Below are 18,940 nucleotides of genomic sequence, written 5' to 3'. Positions count from 1 at the left end.
CTCTGATGTTTGGAATCCTCATCAGGGGGAACTAATTCCAAGAAATACTTTTATTTGGTGGTACAAAGTGAATGGATTAACTGTTTTGTAAAATGAAATGTCATCCTAGTTACTGTTTGCTTCGTCAGGTTATGAGGGTGAAATATTAGATACCAGCATTTATTAGAAGGCTTGAAATCTTTAAAAGAAAGCTTAATGCGTTGTGCTTGATGTGAAATATCATGGAAATTGATAATGCGCTTGTTCTTTTCTAGTCAAAGCATTAATTAATATTTTGCAGAGTGCTTTTGAAGCCGAGAAGCGCTGTACAAGTGCTAAGAATGATCAAAACATTGTATAATTAATTCAATGTGCTGTAGCAGCTTCCTGGAGTCGCACTGCCCGGCCATGGCCAGACCAGAGCCTTCTGTGTTCTCTTCTCAGCAATCACTCCATTTGTAACAATTGCTCCTAGAGGTTTCCTGTGGGTTGTGGGATGGTTTGTCCTGCGTCCAGCCTGACACAAAGCTTATCTAGACAAGCTTTTCCCTCTGTCAAATGTTTATCTCTACTGTGGATTTCCTCTTTGATAATTTTGAAGCTACAGGTGGTTTCTGACAAATTTGCCCGAGTAGCTATGCGAGGGATCAGACAGCAAATTGCCTAAATGAGTACACATTTCCTGTGGATCTTATGATAGATTATTGAGCTTTTGAAGATAAAACGCCTCTTCGAGCGAGAATGCCCCCATCTACACCCTCGTTATGTCCCGTTTGAAATATTACCTCAACGCTTGTTTTGACCCGGTGTGTTTAGGAAAAACTGAATGCTTCCGTAGCCCATGGTAGGAATCAAATTTCAATCAATGTGTTGACATCATAAAAATCTGGGAGAGGAGACGCGTGGTTGGAGGCGGCTGCTCAGTTTTACCTCGTGTGCGTTATGCTGACAGCAGTAACTCCACACGTCTCTCCGATAATGCATCCGCTGTTTCCCCACCCCTCCGCAGTGTGAACCTGGCCTTTCCCACTTCTCCTGCCTTTCCACCCGTGGACCTTTTTCCTCATCACTTTGCGTTGTGTCTTCATTCCATTTTACAGATCATCCCACATCATCCCATTCCGCTGTATCTGTTTCCCACTCTGCCTTCCCTGATGATGAAGAATTTAGTGACTTTATCCAAGGGCCCGCTGAACCCCCCCGCGTGGTGCCCGCGGCCACCCCCCAGCCTCTGCAGCCCGCGCGCCCCGGTGCCGAGGCCGGGCAGCGCCCTTCCCCGCAGGCTGCGCCCCAGCCTGGCCCTCCAGCCCCAGGGTTTCCCATCCCGCATGCTGCAAGTGGCCAGGGTCCTTATTTCCCTACCTCTGCATCTTCACCCAGTATCCGTAAAACAGGTAACTCTAACGTATCTTTTTTTTTTTTACATGTCACCTTCTGTCATAGAGCTACGCAGAGTCTTTATTTGTTTTCTTGGGTTGTATTGCAGTCTGTCTGAAAGAAGTAATACTTGGGCAATTAAGTAGAAACCCGACCCATGGGAAAAGAAGAGTTAAGTCCCCTTCTCCTTCCCTTAGAACTGCGCTGTGGAAGCAAGTCGTGTGGGTCCAAAGATCACTAAATATGTGTATGGTTGATCTGAAGTGAATTAAGTCTTGTGTGCTAGCATCTTTGTAGCAGAAAATGATACACTTAGGTGGTGGTATAAAAAATAACTATTATGCTGGTGTGGAGCGCTTGTGTTCTTCCTCTCTTGGGGGCTAAATGGATGTTGGTGAGATTAACATGAAGAATTTTGCAGATATAAGTAGATATTGGATACTTCTGCTACCAATGCCTAGATAATTTTACAATGGTAATTCCAATACAGAAAGTAGCTTCATGTATTCCTTCTACTTATTGCTTTTTGGTTTTTGAATTTGTTGTGTATGCATGGTAAGTAAAGGGCAGAATCAGGCTCTGAAAGTGTTTGAACGGGGTGGTGCTCCTGGTCTGAGCTGGGACAGATGCTCATCTTGATAACGCACCAGTGATACTTCTCCTTTGAAACTGTGGAATTGCGGTCCAGGTGGTGAATAACAGAATGTAAGTGATTCCTCCTGCTGTTTATTCAGGCTCTTCCTTGGAGGAGAAAGTCTTAGATAATGGCTCCAATGAATCTGAACAGGAGCAAAGCAAACTTAAAATATCCGAAGTTGGGCACAAAGCCTCAGCTGCAAGCCACGGTCATCCCAGTGTGCCCGTCACTGGCTGGGGTGCTGTAGGTGCACTCGAAAGGGGTCCCACTGCTGCAGAGGTGCACAAGGCTTCAGAACAAAACAGAGCAGTTGAAGAGTGTGGTGAGCAAACGAAACACTTGACAGAATTTCAATCTAATAAGATGCTGCTTGAATGCTAACACTCTGTACACTAATTCTAAGGCAAATCCTGCATCATTTTGCTCTGAACGCCTGCTTGAGTAATTTGTCAGTGCCTCTTGCTCCTTGCTAAAAGTGTAACCACTATGATTTTGCTCTGAACTTTTTCCACGTGAATTTACTGCTGTGATCACTTTTAACGTGTTTGTTTAATCAGGTCTGCTGTTTTAAAATATTCTGTCATCTTCCTTGGGGGGAAAAAAAGTCCTCTCTAAAGATTTTTTCTTTTTAATTCTTTAAGGAAATGTGTTACTAAAGATGGTTGATTTCATAGTGGGTTTTCATCTTCTAACTTGGAGGGGATACAGTTGTGCTAGGTTACAGCTCTTAGCTAGTTACTATTGTTTCCCAGACAATTTGCTGCTCATACGCTTTATGTCTAAAACTATCTGTGCTTGAGGGATCAACATTTCAAAAACTGGACTAGATGAAAACTTCAAGCAAGCTTAGTTCCAGTTTGGGTTTTACTAAAGCTGACCATTGATGGTTTACTTCTGTTTTGTTCCAATCAAAGTGGATGCGAGGTCCCGGGTGCACCTTGGGCAGTGCTCTGACGTTGCACTCGGGGGTTACGTGAACCGTGGGCTCCGCTGTAGTCAGGGATGGTGAAAGTACATGTGGCCCTTTGCGTAATCTCACTTTCCTGGGGGGTGAGAGGACGTGCTGTTACTGCCAAATCATTCTAGTTATGGTGAAATACGTGTTGCTGGTTTTCTCTGCGCACAGTGATTCCTCTGTGACCTCTTTGCCTGAAATGCTAAATGCTGCTGACCTAGTACTGTCTAGTGTCTGAGATCTTTATAGTCTGAACCTGTGTATCCTAATACAACTGTCTTTTTCTTCCTGCATGGAACACGTTTAGGAGTTGGAGTGTTCCCTTCACAGGACCCGATTCAGCAAATGATGCCTCCTTGGATTTACAACGACAGCTTGGTCCCAGGTAAACCAGAAAGTGCGCAACGTAAAGTGTGAATGCACCTGTGCTTTACGCTGCCGTTTATCGATCCGAGTATTATTCTTCAGTCACCACATGAATCCTATATCTTCAATACGTTAAATGTAGTTCTATCTGTGTTTGAAGTATGGATTTTATTTATTTTAAATGTTTTATCTAGAACTTGTTACGACAGAGGTTATACTGGTAGAGGTTGCAGTGCTGATAATACTGCTTTTGGGGTAGTCTGGTTTTCGGCATGTCTTGTAATTAAACAGGCTCATTTCTTAAGGCTGTTTATCTTACTTATGCGAATCACTCAGTAAACAGAAAATGAAATGCTGTAGTAAATACTGATTACACTGAGGTTTAAATACATAAAGCTGTTACAACTATCTTTTTATGTGGATTATCCCGCAACTTCATTAAAGAAACATGTTTTGAAATAGAGCACTAATTGTATTTTTTATAAAATATTTCTTTGCTTGTTTTAAACTTGTCTGTAAAGACCATCCAGTAACACATTTAGATGAAACGTGACCTAGTAGTCACTGTCTAACGCTGACTCCCTCTTCACAGAGTTGTATAAGAAAATTTTAGAAACCACTCTGACTCCTGCTGGCATAGACACAGCGAAACTCTATCCCATCCTGATGTCGTCTGGGTTGCCCAGGGAGACCCTTGGACAAATCTGGGCGTTAGCCAACCGCACGACCCCCGGGAAGCTCACCAAGGAGGAGCTCTACGCCGTCCTGGCCATGATCGCCGTGACTCAGGTACAGCCGATGCCACGGAAACCAGTGCTAAAACGGAGTTCGCCAATCTGCTGTAGATTGTGTTGGCAGGAGTGGCTGTGAACCACAGCTGTAGTAAAGTACTCCTGCTTTTGAAGTCCAGAGGAGAAGCTCCCCTTGTACCTTCGGTGGGATTGTAATTACATCCCTTGCTCCCTTGCACTTACATTTCAGTTACTCCTTTCCTTAGTGTCGGTTGAAGATAGTTGTTTGATGTGCCTACCAAACACATGCATATGTATTTCTAGTAGAAAATACTGGCTGGTTTTCTTCTGTTTTATACGCCGCTGTTTTCCTCAAATGATATGGTTCCTGTGAACAGCTAGACTGGCCACATCTCTCCTGCACCAGGCAGGCGTCAGTACTCTCTGTGTAACCCCAGCGGTCAAGGTGTTGAATATGATTCACTTATAGAGGCTCTTTATAGCAGGTTTTGCTTTGGAAGGTTTATTTGAAGCTTGACCAGTACCCTGTTCTTTCACAGTCTCAGTAATACAAGCTTGAAACTGGAACTGAGAACGCAATATGCCTTGTTGTTGATGTGTCCGTGCTTGCGTCTGCTTTTCCAGAGAGGAATGCCTGCAGTGAGTCCCGATGTCCTAAACCAGTTTCCAGCTGCCCCCGTTCCTACTCTAAGTGGGTTTCCGATGGCGCTGCCCGGCGCGGTGAGCCAGCAGCCCCTGCTGCCCTCGGCGCCGCCGGGCTCCGTGCCGCTCAGCATGGGGCCGAGCGTGCTGGGGATGAACGTGCCGGCACCGGCCGGCGGAGCCGCGGCGCAGCCCTCGGGAGCCTTCCTGCCGGCCTTCCCGCCCGCACAGGTCAGCTCGCTCTTCTGCACAACAGATCTCGCTTGGCCTGGAGAGAGAATTAGCCTGACCCTTTCGAAGCTGCGTAATAACAACAGACTTTAAGTCAGCAGCAAAAAATGGAGCTGAAATCTAGCATGTCATGTCTGAAAACGTGAAGTCACAGCACTAAGGATGTTATGTTATTTTGTTCTGTTTCTTTCTGGTGACATTAGTAGAGGTACAAAAGCTGCCTCCATTACAAACTGCCTGCAATGAAAGAGGATTTTCGTTGTAGTTTGAATTTTGTAATGCACATGAAATGGAATTTTAAGTTAAACTACACAGCAGACTCTATTAGCTGGTCAAATAAGTCAGAGTTTTCAGGAGAAGCTGAGAAGTATGAAAACCTTTGATTCACAACACTGTAAATCATGTAGGGGATGCATTTTGCTGTTTGCAAATATGGCTTATCCTTCTTTAGAAAATATTTCTTCGGATGCTTTTGCTGTGTGTATTGATTTTAAAGTTTTAATATTTGTCATGTAGTAAAAGATGACGTGGCTATGATTAACTCTAAGTGTCATGTGAAAGGAATAGAGGTCCTTCTTTCCTCCCTTCCCTCCCCCCTTGTCAGTCACGTTACTCTGAACTGCTCTTGTGCTATATGACCATTTAAAAAGACAACAATATAACAATTTACATGTTGTTTGTAATTCAGGTGGTAAAAGCAGAAGATGATGACTTCCAGGAGTTCCAAGATGCTTCAAAGTCTGGCTCCCTGGACGACTCTTTCAGTGATTTCCAAGGGGATGGCGCTGGCTCCTCCAAAGCAGCCGGTTCACAGCACCGGAGCAGGTAGGAGATGTTTGATTTCCACCCCTTCGGTATTTTAGAATTCATTTAAGAAAGGAAATGTTTTCCTCTTTTGTTGGTAGCTTTCTAGTCTGTGATTTTCTTCTATCACCTGCCTTCTACTCTGCCAGTTTCTTTTGAAGGTTATTACAACTACAATTAGGCTTCCTGAATCAAAACTGACATTTGATGTGCCATAGGTGGCTGGCCGTTCTTTGGCATTCTAGTCAGCGTGCTGAGGGAAATTGCATTTACGAGGTATGGGGATAGGTTTTCAAGTGTTTGTACCACCACACAGGCGATTGAAAGTTACTTCATACTGTGCACTCAGGCGAAAATCTTACATTAAGCTATTCAGAAAAAAATCCAGCAGGATGGAGGAGTTCTGCACTGAGTGCCTGTGCTTCCATTAAAGTATGAGCCTGTGCTTGCTGGGGTTGATAGAAACCACTTGCTGACATCAAGGTCTTTCTTCAGGCTCTCAATGTGGACCCCAAAATTCATGCAAAGAGCTCTTAAATGACCGAGAACTCCAGTGGACAGGGCGTTTGTTATTTCTGTTGTTTCTCTGGCCAGTGCTTAAATTTTCAATAACTGACTGCAGATCTCAGTTGAAATCTCATTCAGACTTTGGCAGTCTCGGCTTTTCATCTGGGCGACTGCCAAAATGTAATTCTGGATCAGGCAAATTTTGCATCACAAAATAAGTAAGCACGTTTGCTCCCTTTCGGAATTTACAATTAATCTTTCAGAGTCCTGCGATTACCAAATTTCAGTGTTGTTTCCTTTCACTGCGCATGGCCAACTGTAACGTCCCTCCCAGGTGTCTGACTGTAGGCAGACAGGTTTCCTGGGGCCGAAGTGGCTGTTCTCAGCTGCAGGTACACCTGGCGCTTTCCAGGTAAGCAGTGATCACCCGTTCCTTCCTCACCAGTGACGCTGGACGGGGATGCTAACACAAGTTGTCCTGTTACACTGTGCCTAGTGCTGCTCCATGTAAGAAGTTGCATTTTGCTGATGTCAGTCAATGCCACATGCATCTGAAGATGCTCAGAGTATATCTTTGTATGTATTAGATGTCATTTTGCAATTAAAACTATTGTGTTACTGCAAGTTTTAACAGAAACATTGTTTGTAAATCCCACAATGGGAAGTAGGGGATCATAAACAAAACTTTAAAATGGTGTTTCTTTTTCAATTCTCTTTATTCAGTTGTAAAAGCGCTCCGTTTTGAACAGAATGTTACAATGAGCTATAATCTAATTGCTTGTGGAGCTTTATTTAAGAAAACCCATCTGTAGAGTACAGCTGATTAACCATTACATTTGCCAAGATTGCATATCTAACGGCCTGTTTTGCAGTGATGTGAAATTTAATTATATTACCAGCGCTATATTTTTTGACATTGCGCTGTCTGCAAGCACCACAGAGCGTCGTCAACACGTGTGCGGGTGCTGGCTCTGTGTGCTGCTTGTAGGCTGCTGATGAGGAGATGTAAATGGCTCTGCAAAGATTCTTGCTTCAGGCTGAAGAACGACATAGACATTCATTCACGTTTTCAGTGTGCATGGTATTGAATGACATAAAATCGAGGGAAGATGCATCATTCGTATGTAAAGGATGTTGTGTGGAGCTACCAAGGTCTGATGAGGGGCTCCTGTGGAGGGCGAGCAGAGCTCTTGCAGAATGTCTTCTACATCTTCCAGCAGACAGGGTGTTGGGTTATTATGGCAGTTTTACTCTGTAAAGTAGAGTGTGTTTATGTGCCAAAATATTTCCTTGTGTAACTGTGGACTAATCCTTACTCTCCTGTTTAGATATGTAACCTTGCTGATTTGCTCTGACAGAAATTCAAGGCTATCCTTTCCGTCCTTTTGAACAGTGCTTCCACTTTAGTCTCTTAATTTTGCAGTATGTAATGAAATATAATCAAAGGTAGATAAGGTGAAAGTAGGGAGCTGGCAGATCTCGTGGAGGTTGAACTCCTGCCTGTATCCGGTTCTGTCAGGGTGAACTGTCCGTATGTTTTTGTGGGCACAGTGCTGGTTACCAGCAGCGATTCCTGCGTGTGCCGGTGCTCGGTGTCAGCTCCCGCGCTCTGAGGCTCTGGGGTGTTTTGTTCATGTTTTGGTTCGAATTAAACTCAAGAAGGGTGAAAATTGACTTCTGGCCTGAAGAAATATGGTTGAGATAAAGTGCGAATTCACTCATCAGTTACCCAGCTGCCTCTTTACACGCTCTTATTCTTAATCAATATTTGAGGTAGTTTGCAGCAGGGTCTGGATTAAGAACTCTTTAGGGTACAAGCTTAGGTTTAGTGATCCAAATTGTGTAGTCATAACAAGAGGCTCCTTATAATAAAACTTGGAAATGTAGATTTCTTACGGATAAATTAAGGACGTTTGCTTTTATCTCTGTTGTTTTTAGCGTTCCTGCTTTACTAGTGCCCCTCCCAGGTAATAAGACGCTCTCTTCAGCTGATAAGTACGCTGCGTTTAAAGGAATAGCGGCCGAGAAGCCTCCTGAAAGTACAGCTGCATTTGGAGGTAAAAGCAAAAATACACAACCCCTATGAGCAATTTATTGCAATATTTCATATGTCTTGGTTTTGATAAATGATGAATATTTAAAAACCCAAGCAATTATGTCAATATAAAATTGATGGTACGAATTCCCAATATCTTTATGTAAACGTGCTCCTCTTCTCATTTGCACTAGATGCTGGAGACAAGTACAGTGCTTTCCGTGAACTGGAGCAGCCAGCAGAGAGCAAATATTTAGGTAAGCATTATGGCTTTTGGAGCTGTTTTAACCTGGTTTTATGATTATTTTTATGAGCTGCAGAATTTCCATGGCTAGAATTCTAGAATAATGGTGCTTCTGCTCCTCTGAACCGCTTAGCAGGAAGGCTGCTGGAAATGTAGTGTAATATACTATTGAACAACCTACATGTTGTATTTCTGGATAATTGGCATGTGTGGGTGATTCTGAGTTTTATTTTGAAATTATAATATGGCTGGAGTTTGTTCATTTTAGCTAAGGAGTAGTCTTAGAAGACAGAATAAGATGCTTCTGGGCAAAACTGCAACAATAGTTAGGGCAGAATTTAAACTTTTTATGGTCTCTGGTGCTCTAAGAATAAATCTGATCGCTTTTTTTAAATCTGCGTTTGACTGGTTTTGATTGAGAAAAATAAAACTTAGATGGCATCTGAGGGGCCGCATCTGTGTGATTACATTTTATCTCTTTCCGTACATGTTCTAAAATAGAGGAAATTCCTGTATTCGCCTGCTGCCCAGGTCTGACCGCTCTTAACCCTTTCACCAGCTTACATTTCTAATGGAAAAGTTTGCAGCCCATCCGTAAGTTTAGTTTGCTGTGGTGTGTCAGTTCCAATCAGCGCAGAGCAATTCTGTGAATATTGGTGGTGTTGCTGGTGAATTGGTTTGGAATGGGAGAGTATGGCAGGTGTAGTCGTGATCCTTTGCTACTATTACAAGGAGTATCTTTTAAATCTTAGTTAAAGTAATTTAAAGTGTGACACTGTGCGGTAGCTTAAGAATTAAATGTTAATGGTGTACTTCTAAAATAGAACAAAATCTGTTTATTGGACACTTAAAGTGTGCATCACTACTTTAAAATTACGAGTAGTCTAAATACGTACATGCTGGTGAATGGGTTAAACAACTCAGTGTTTTTCGTGCTCTAAAGAAATTCCTTAGAAAAAATTGTGTCTGAGCAGGAAAAAACTTATAAAATTAGTACATCAAAATATTGAATGTAAATTTGATGAAAACATTGTTAGCTGATGTTTAATCAGGTTTAAATTCCAGCCCTTACATAGCGCTGTGTTACATTCAGTATGTAGCTAAGTAGAGGTGATGAATCACGCTGAGTTCACATCTGTCTGCAGCTTCCTCGTGAAACCCAATCATCCTGAGCAGGAGCCAGGAGATGCCAGAGTTATTACATTTACCAATCACTTAACACCTTTGCACGTTTAAGTGAACCTGACAGAAGGAAAAGATGATAGATTAAAATGAGAGCTTAAAGATGTTCTAAACCAACATGCTCGGACCCCCAGCCTCTCAGCAGGGTTGCTTTCGTCTCAGCCCTTTGCTGACGCCCCGTGAAGAAACTGTGTTTAGGTAACATTTGGAAGGGAAGAAGGGGTGAACTGCTTCTGTTAGAAGGCAAATACTGCATTGGTATGAGTGAAATTCCAGATTACATTCGTTGCTTGGCAAATACAGGGAGGATGAGGTAGGAAAAAGAACAGATGTGGAAGCTGAATGAGACAGTACTGATCACCTTTTGAATCTACTGGTCATAGTTTGTTTTGATATTAGCTCAGCGTGAAGGGAGTTTAATATGACTCGGAGGCTACTTGAAAGACTTAAGTGTTTGCTGGAATGAATATTAGAATCGCTGACCTTGAAACTTGTGTGGTTCATAGAAGTTGAGTTTGCAGTTCCATGTGCATCCTGAGGTCTTAATCTAAATAGTTTGCATAAAAACATCTGGCATTGCATGGAATAATTTGCTTGCTTGCATGGTGTGAGTGTGATGTATTTGTTGTCGCTGCAGTGTCTCATTCCTGTGTTTTGTCTTTGTTCTCAGGAGATAACCTTGGAGAATTCAAGCCTGCAGGAACCGATGATGGTTTCACAGATTTTAAAACCGCTGACAGTATCTCACCGTTAGAGCCGCCCGCAAAAGACAAAGCTTTCCCCACATCCTTCCCTTCTCTGCCCGTTCAGTCCAAACAGCAAACACAAGCAAAGACCTCTTTGAACCTAGCAGACTTGGATCTCTTTTCCTCCACTGGAGAAAACAAGCAGCCGTCCTTTCCACCCGCTTTTAATACAACAAAATCAGGCTCCTTTCCTCCACCGCCCCTTCCGTCTGCCACTGCCCAACCAGCACCCGGCAAAAGTTCAAGCTTAGCCGATGACTTTGGAGAATTCAGTCTTTTTGGGGAATTTTCTAACTGCACGTCAGCCAGTGGACAAGATGACTTTGCAGATTTTATGGCTTTCAACAATAGCAGTGGATTTTCCGAACAAAAACCAGATGACAAATACAACGCACTTAAGCTCGAGGCCGGTCCCGCGGCTCAGTCTGGCTCGTCGGTGAAGAGCGGGCAGAGTTCTGTCCCCACCGCTACGCCCACCAAGTACGATATCTTCAAACAGCTTTCTCTGGAAGGCGCTGGGCCGGGTTTCGAGGAGGCGAAGGACAACACGCTTTCCTCTGGGAAGAGCGATGATGATTTTGCCGACTTCCACTCTAACAAGTTTTCCTCCGCGTGCAACAGCGCGGATAAGTCGCTGGTGGACAAGGTCGCAGCTTTCAAGCAGGCCAAAGAAGACTCTGCTTCAGTGAAGTCCCTGGATCTGCCTTCCATTGGCGGCAGCAGTGTGGGCAAGGAGGATTCTGAAGACGCCTTGTCTGTTCAGTTTGACATGAAACTGGCTGATGTGGGAGGAGATCTTAAGCATGTCATGTCTGATAGCTCTTTGGATTTGCCAACAGTTAGTGGCCAGCATCCGCCAGCAGCAGGTGAGGAACTGGTTAGATTGCTCTGGTAACGCAGGCGGCGGAGGTTGCAGTGTTGTCTGTGCTCAGTTTCGGTATTATGCAGTAGCCTTTCCGCAGTGAGACGCTCCTGGATCCGCGCGCCCGCCAGCCAACGGCCCCGAGCAGGGCAGGGGGATTCTTCGTCTTAGAATACTAGAAATAGATAGTTCAAACTCCGTGCCGGTTTATTTTTGACATTTGACAACATCGTATTACTGGTACCTGTTCGCTATTGGCACTTAAGGGATTCGAGTGGAAAATTTTCTAACGCAAACAATGTCATTCCATTTATGTTAGCGAGAGGAATGGCAGAGTCTCACTTTAATCCCTTGGTTTCAACAGAGCGTTTGGCTTGGGGACGTAACCCGCTCTGCACTTCTAAAAGGGTGGGCAGAGCGCTAATTTGTGCTGTTAATGAAAAACTGTCTAATCAACAACACCAGTATATTCCCGTTATGGTGGGGCCTAATCTGTGTAGCCAGTATTTTGCAGGACTGCAAGTAGGAGTATTACTTACACTTTTTAGAGTTAAAACCCTCACTGGAATAGTTGTGCAAAGGGCCTGTAAATGCAGGTCTTGAGATTGGTAACTCTTGGGCCTAAATTTATAACCATGGGACTTCTACTTTATCCTTATCAGGTTTTCACCTTCTTTAATTTCCCTTGATGAAAGTCCTCCTGAGAGAGGGAATCGACCGTCTCCGATCTGATTGCATATCATAAAACAAATTTCCCAAGTGTCCTGCTTTTTCTTTCCATATGTACATAGGAGATAAGATGTAGTTAAATGTTCTGTGGCCTTCAATAATACGGGAACCATTACTGTGTTCTAGCGACAAGTATTATGCAGTCAAAGGCTTTTCTGAACGGGAGAGAACATACAAACTGTAGATGTAAAAGCTGTTACTGCAAGAATTGGTTATTTCCATATGAAATATTTCTTCCATTTTTGCAGATATGGGTAGAGAAAATATACAGTACTGTAATTTTGCATTATATAGTATTTTTAAGCAGGGGAGAGAATTAAGTTGGCAACTTTGACGTGGAAGATACTCTAGAACAGGGTACAAAATATCAGGAATAATTTATTAGCAAAAACATTTAATTTTCATATTACTGCTTGGTAAAATTCCAGGTGGAGCGAGCTGTTGAGAACGTAGCAGCTACCGTGGATTCTTGAACGTTTACTTTGGTTTTGAGAGCACTTTTTGCTAGTATTTTTCTAGCCTCTTTGGTGGTAGTTGGACTGCGCAGCTCCTGTGCGCTGGGAGCCTGTGCCGCAGCACTCAGTGATGAGTGGTCGCCGTCTGTGGCAGGAGTGATTTAGGTTTGTTTAAAGGGGTTAGCCGATCATGTGCTTGTTGCTAAACTTTTGAACTCTGAAGTATTAATTAGAAGCTATTTTTATTAACCTTAAGTCTGTATTCTCCTCTGGTGCCAAGTTAGCTGTTTTTTCCACGGGGAGTTTGACTCGGTTCAACTCTGGCTCTCGTAGCAGAGTGAGCTGTTCAATCGCTTCTGTGCTCATGCGGTCCTGGATGTACGTTTGATGCATTTCAAGCTGTGAACTGCTGACGTTCAAGTCCTTTTCTCTTTCAGTTTACATAAGTTAAAAAGCAGGTATTTTTTCCCCCTCTTAATTTCCCTCGATCTGTAAATCTAATGTCAAAAAGGGACAGTATCCCTTTGTCGTCCTCGCTGTGCGGGAGGGGAGACGAGGCGCTGGGAGCCGTGCATTCGCAAGCACCGTGCGGCATCTCCGGCGAAACGGCAGCGGGACAGGAGGGTGACGTGGTCTGACTGTCCTGACAAACCGGTACGGAGCTCTTTGGCCTTTGGTTGTTGGGATTTGACGCTGCACAGCTGCCAGGGCTGTGCAGGTATGGTGGTTGCTTACGCCGGGAATTAGAAAGAAATGGTCGAGTTGCTTCCCACACGACAGACTTTGGTCTCTGGGGAGGAAAGGTTTTCAGTTCTACTCTCTCCAAAGGGGATACTGTCTCTTTAAACTTTGCTAGAATTCTTTGTGTGAAAGGTGGATTATACTAATGTTGCCTGATTTCTCTTGCATTTTACTTCGTATAACCCTTTGAGCCCTGGCTGCATGCTGTTAGTTTCAACCAGGCTGCTTCTTTTAAACCAAATTTAAGTTCCCCCCAAGACAAAAGCATTTTAATTAGCACCTCCTCGTGTCCCATAAAGCTGATTTGTTCTGCGTGCCGCCGAACGCTGCAGCGAGAGCGTGCCCTGGCGCGGGTATCCTCAAAGGGTTATCCATTTGCTGCACTGACAAATCTGTAAAGTACCTTTTTCTTTGGCATTATTGGAGATCTCTGTATATTTTAATCAACTTCAGGTTTTTTGCTGCTTTTCTAATGTCTAATTCCAACTAAACATTTCCTGTGTGAATGTGCCTTCTCAGATCTGCTTTGATATCTTTCTTCTGCAAGTATTGACCTGCATGCTTTATTCTGGTAACGCCCTTACGAGCTCCTGTGTACCACTATCTTTTGTGATTTGTAAGTCCTGCTATGTTAATAAATATTATCTTGGCATATTTTGAAAACGTGGGGATGTGTGTGATTTGTTGCAAACCAGCACTGTCTCTCTTCTTCCTGAGCAATCCAAAGTTTAAAGCCATAGTATCCCCTGCGGCTGCGGTGCCTTTCTCTTGCTGCTCCTCCAGCGCTTCGGCCTCGCTCCTGGCGCTTCTGAAACCTGATGTATCTGGCTGAATATTTCTCAGAAGAGCGGTTTTTGCGAGGGGTTGAATCGAGGAAATGCGTGGCTGGCAGGGTTGTTTCCGTGCGGTGTTTTCGAGGGTGCGCTGGTAGCTCAGGCTCAAGACGAACGCTGTTTCCTCTGTCCTGTTGTCTCATCCGGATTTCCCCGCTGCCAGCCAAGGTTATGAGACATCTTTGTGTTGCTGTCCATGCCTTTATGACCAGGAGCCCATTAAACAATGTGCTGATATTTATTTAGCTAATCTAGAGTGAGTTAATCAGTGCCCCAGAGTAAAGGGCCCGGCTTCCTTTTTCTGTTTGGGAACTCCTGCCTTACTGAATATTGAAGCTTTCAGACGTAGATGCCAGCTGCAAATCTGTGTCACGTAATTATGTCACTTTGAATTCCTCCAAATCCTGGGCTGCTAACAGTTTGGAATTAACAACAAATTAGCAGACACGGTAAAAAGCTAAAAATAATTGAGATGTGGAATAAAGTTAAAGCGTTACACCAGTGCAAAGTGGGGCTTTGTGGTTCCTGGCCATAAGAGCAGAAAACAGACCAGAAACCAGTAGATGTTTTTTCTTCTTTACACTGATCTTGAGAGACTTTAAAAGGAAGAACCAAACCAACACCTCTCTTCATTCTGGAGAACCAGCCCTGGCGCTCGTTGGACTGGAGGCTCGAACATAAACCTGGGAGACTCAGTTCTGCAGGGCTCGTGCTGTTAGTATCGGTTCAGTTAATCACATCTCGAGGGGGGAGAGAGATGTTCATGCCTATACTTTATTACATTTTTGCCCAGACTTGACAGGCAAATTCACTCGCTCTCATTTAGGATAATTCTGCAAATAGAAGAGCTCAACACCATTTATTTCTCCTGCGAAGAGGAGGGTGCGAACGTGTTTGAGACCGGCCCAGCCGAGCCAGAGGGCGCAGAGACGCGGGGTCTTTATTCTGCTGCGAAATGTTGTTTATCACGATAATTTTTTAAGAATAGCAAATTCTTTAATGTAACAGCTCTGGGTTTGAGCTGTTGGTGCTGTTCCACCAGGAACAGACCCGGCTGCCACCTGCACCCCCGACTATTGAACTGTTACCGTTCACCCCTTACGCCGTCTCTGCCTGAATTTGCGCAGAGAATCCTGAATCCTAGTTTGTGAACAGTTAAAATATCGCTCTGCCTCCTCTGCCATGAGCCACTGGTTGCAGGGCTCCCACTGTTGCTGCCCATCCTGCGCCAGGATCCCATCAGGACCACGCTGACCCGGCCCTTAAAAGTGTGTTTTCAGCTGAAAGTCTCACCAGTTATCAAAGAAATCTTTCCCAATAGAGTGTGAATGTGTAAATCTTCACGGAAGGATCATCGCTCTTCCTTTTCATTTAGTGGTGAACACTGAAACAACAACGGTGCTTGAATCTTTGGGTGTTGGAGTCAACACACCTTAGAAAAAAGAAGAGGTAGCTTAGTGCGCTGGGGTGTTTTCGGGATCCCAGGATTAATGGCAGTTGGCTGACATTCTGGAGGTTGTTCTGGCACTCTCTTTCATGCTAGCGAAGCTTTCATTTAACTTCTTTGAACAAACCCGTATATTTGAGAGCACAAGGTGTGGTTTCTCATGATAAATTACCCATCCCTTGCAAGTCAGCTCCTTTTCACCTCAGAGCCGTCTTCCCCTCCAGTTTTGCCACGAGCAGGTGAATTCGTCTCTCGGCTGTTTACCCTCCCATGCACGGCTTGCTCTACAGATTTAATATTCGACTGGCCCTTTGAAATGGGCAGCTCGGGGCTGCTGTTGAGCTGCTCTGGGTGCAGGCGCAGCAGCTGCGGGAACCGGCCCTGGCGACGATCTGGCAGGTGACACATCAGTGCTCCTGCCCCATTGCAAAGGGCCTTGTCTTGTAGTGGCCGTTAAACTCTATCATTAGATTGTATGTTTGTTGGGCTGTTTAATTAGCTATGTATGTGGGTCATGCCTGGAAAGTGGCCTAAAGCGTGGTGCACTCTCCCCTTCCAGTAAAATGAAGAAATGAAGGCAGAAATCTTTTGTTAAAGTGGTTTAATCCTCAGCTGGAGTAAAGAGTCAGCTGGTTCCCACCCTGGCTGTGTTAAACCCAAGCTGCTGTTACTGCCCACCAGCCAGATAAGACCATGATGTTTATCAGACGAGCCTCAGCTGAGATGATGCTAAAGGAATGTATGTCCTGCTCTGGGTTTGCTTCACCTTGAGACCGTTTGACCCCGGGCACCGAGCAGCGGCCGGATGTCTAATCCAAACTGACAACTGTCAATGCTGGACAACAAATGCCAAACGGAGTATAGTAGAGACCTTTTTTGTAATGCTTTGGTGAAATGTGCCCAGCCCCTGGCTCTCTGTGCCCAGCCCCTGGCTCTCTGTGCCCAGCCCCTGGCTCTCTGTGCCTTCGCTGCCCATCAGTCTCAGCCTAAACGTGCAGGAGCAGTTGGGAGTGCAGGGACAGAGCGCGGCAGCCCCGCTCCCTGCAGCTCTTTGCTGCCGGTTCAGCAGCCGGGTGCTCGTGGCACTGCCAGGAACCCCTTGGCCTGTACGTGATTGCCAGGTGAGTATAAATATTGGGAGCTTTCTGCAAAATAGTTGGGTTTTCTCTATACTTAATTGAATCAATAGTTTGTAAAAGCTAAACCAAGATCTTTGCAATATTTGCATCTCTCTCTCGTTCCAGTCTCATTGAAATAACAATTCCCTGTGTTTGTTCCTGCAGTTCTTTAAAACTCTTAACAAGTCGCCGTTGTTTTTATGCGGGGTAGAGAGATTAACGTTCGAACTCCAGCTTCTAACTGTAGGGGTTTGTTTTTCTCAGATGTAGATGACTTAAAATGTGCCCCGTTTGGAAGCTGTAACAGTGGCTCTGCAGTCAGCAGCCTGGCAAGCTATGACTGGTCCGACAAAGAAGATTTTCAGCAGGGCAAGAAGCTCTCGTCCTGCGTCCCGTCCGCAGGAAGCGGATCCTCTGCGGCCACTTCTGTTCTGCAGAAGAAGGAGACCTTGTTTGGCAGTTCAGAGAACATCACCATGACAACAGTTTCCAAAGTGACAACCTTTTCCAGTGAGGATGCTTTACAGGATATTTCCTTTGCAGCCTTTGCAAACTTTAAAGACTCTGGCCCGGTACCCAGCGGTCCAAGTGACGATGACATCGGAGACTTTGGTGATTTTGCGAGACCTTCGGCGGAAGCGCGGGACGCAGCAGCTGACGCAAACCAGGAGGCAGACTTCTTCGCCAGCGATCTCTCCTCTGAGCTGCGAAGAGAGTCCACAGATGACTTTGGAGAATTCCAAAGCGAAAAGCCAAAAATCAGCAAGTTTGACTTCTTGGTGGCAACTTCCCAAGGCAAGGTGAAATCGAGTGAAGAGATGATCCGCAGCGAGCTGGCGACGTTTGACCTGTCTGTTCAAGGTAAGGCTGCTCAGGGAGAGGAAACTCGGCATTCATGTGCTTATCGAAGAGCCATTTTTCTGATCAAATTATAAATGAGCTAATGGAGATTGTTGCAAAGGCTACTGGAAGCTAGCTGAATCTTCTCATTGATTTCCGTGGCATTTGGAGCAGGTCTCTTGCTAGAACAAAAATGTTTGTTGTGCTCAAAAATTGTAAGAATTGGGGAACTGCGGGAAACTGCAGTTTGCACCAGTCACCCAGTGAATGGAAGGCTTTGTTCTTCCAGAGTCACAGGGCATCCCTTGCTACTAGTTTATTCATTTTAAATAGTCTGTGCCTTTGTGAGTAAAAGACTAACTTGCTTATCTGGTATATTTTTAGGGTCTCATAAAAGGAGCTTAAGCCTGGGTGACAGAGAAATCAGTCGCTCTTCACCTTTACCCGTGGCGGAGCAGCCGTTTAGAGACCGTTCCAACACTCTGAGCGAGAAGCCTGCCCTGCCCGTCATCAGGGACAAGTACAAAGACCTGACCGGGGAAGTTGAGGTGAGGAGTTGTCTGGAGCACAGGTAATTGGCACTGACCTTCATCAAGGGTGTCCTGTATCCAGCTCTTTGGGACTTACCTGTTTGAACTTAGGGTATGATTCTGAGGTGGCCTCTGGGCAGGGTTAGATGTTTTGACTGGAAACTGCTCATAAAGAAGGTTTCTTCTGTCTTTAAAGTCTTGTGCAGAGGGCAGAATGCTCTTCTCTGAAAGTCACAATCACTTGCCCTTGCTGGCTAAGCTTGTAACTGGAAATTAGTTGCGACTTAAATCTAATCCCAGCTTTGGCACTGAGACCATTGGCTTTGGGGAATGGCTTAGATTTTTGGCTGTGTGGTGGTTGTTTCTCTTGCTCACGTCAAGAATAGATGGTAAAAGGACTCATTAAATTCTGCTAGTCCCCATTTCTAGAACAGCAGACCTGTAACAAACGGCTTGGCAGTAGAGCAGGTGCAATGCAAGCCTTTCATCAGTTCATGTATGTTTTTCCTTTTGAAGCTGGTTCTGGCTCCCAGAAATCAAATTTTAGAGGTCAGGTGCAATGAGAAAAGTTGAAAGTTTATGGAGCTAATCTGCAAATAGTCTCTTAAAATACATCTTTACTGTGTGTCCGTTGTGACAGGAGGAAGGGCAATGTGTGTGGGAGGGAGCTGAGCCTGTCCTTTTGCTTCCAACAGGAGAGCGAGAGGTACGCGTACGAGTGGCAGCGGTGTCTGGAGAGCGCCCTGCAGGTACCTGTGCCAAGCCCACGTCACACCACACCGGGACAGCTACCATGTGCCAAACCCACGTCACACCACACCGGGACAGCTACCATGTGCCAAACCCACGTCACACCACACCGGGGCACCTACCATGTGCCAAACCCACGTCACACCACACCGGGGCACCTACCGTGTGCCAAACCCAC

General features: G+C 44.9%; 1 protein-coding gene across 6 annotated transcripts in view; it reads left to right on the top strand.

Annotated features, from left to right (window-relative positions):
- The window catches only part of SYNRG (synergin gamma), a 34,844-nt gene that overhangs the window by 8,333 nt on the left and 7,571 nt on the right, over positions 1-18,940 (top strand). For 2 of the 6 annotated variants that reach the window (XM_065852886.2, XM_065852885.2), the window contains exons 7-18: positions 1,080-1,373; positions 2,091-2,315; positions 3,256-3,333; positions 3,907-4,103; positions 4,691-4,939; positions 5,628-5,764; positions 8,189-8,307; positions 8,480-8,542; positions 10,382-11,323; positions 16,907-17,503; positions 17,867-18,030; positions 18,708-18,761. In XM_065852886.2, the coding sequence (XP_065708958.1) occupies positions 1,080-1,373; positions 2,091-2,315; positions 3,256-3,333; positions 3,907-4,103; positions 4,691-4,939; positions 5,628-5,764; positions 8,189-8,307; positions 8,480-8,542; positions 10,382-11,323; positions 16,907-17,503; positions 17,867-18,030; positions 18,708-18,761 (3,119 nt within the window). The remainder of the gene's footprint in view (positions 1-1,079; positions 1,374-2,090; positions 2,316-3,255; positions 3,334-3,906; positions 4,104-4,690; positions 4,940-5,627; positions 5,765-8,188; positions 8,308-8,479; positions 8,543-10,381; positions 11,324-16,906; positions 17,504-17,866; positions 18,031-18,707; positions 18,762-18,940) is intronic. The other 4 variants (XM_065852889.2, XM_065852888.2, XM_065852887.2 and 1 more) reach the window with 3 other exon arrangements.

This window comes from Patagioenas fasciata, chromosome 19 (assembly GCF_037038585.1).
Source record: "Patagioenas fasciata isolate bPatFas1 chromosome 19, bPatFas1.hap1, whole genome shotgun sequence".
Lineage (NCBI taxonomy): Eukaryota > Metazoa > Chordata > Aves > Columbiformes > Columbidae > Patagioenas > Patagioenas fasciata.
The sequence above is the reverse complement of the archived record's forward strand: the minus strand, read 5'-3'. Positions and strand labels throughout refer to the sequence as shown.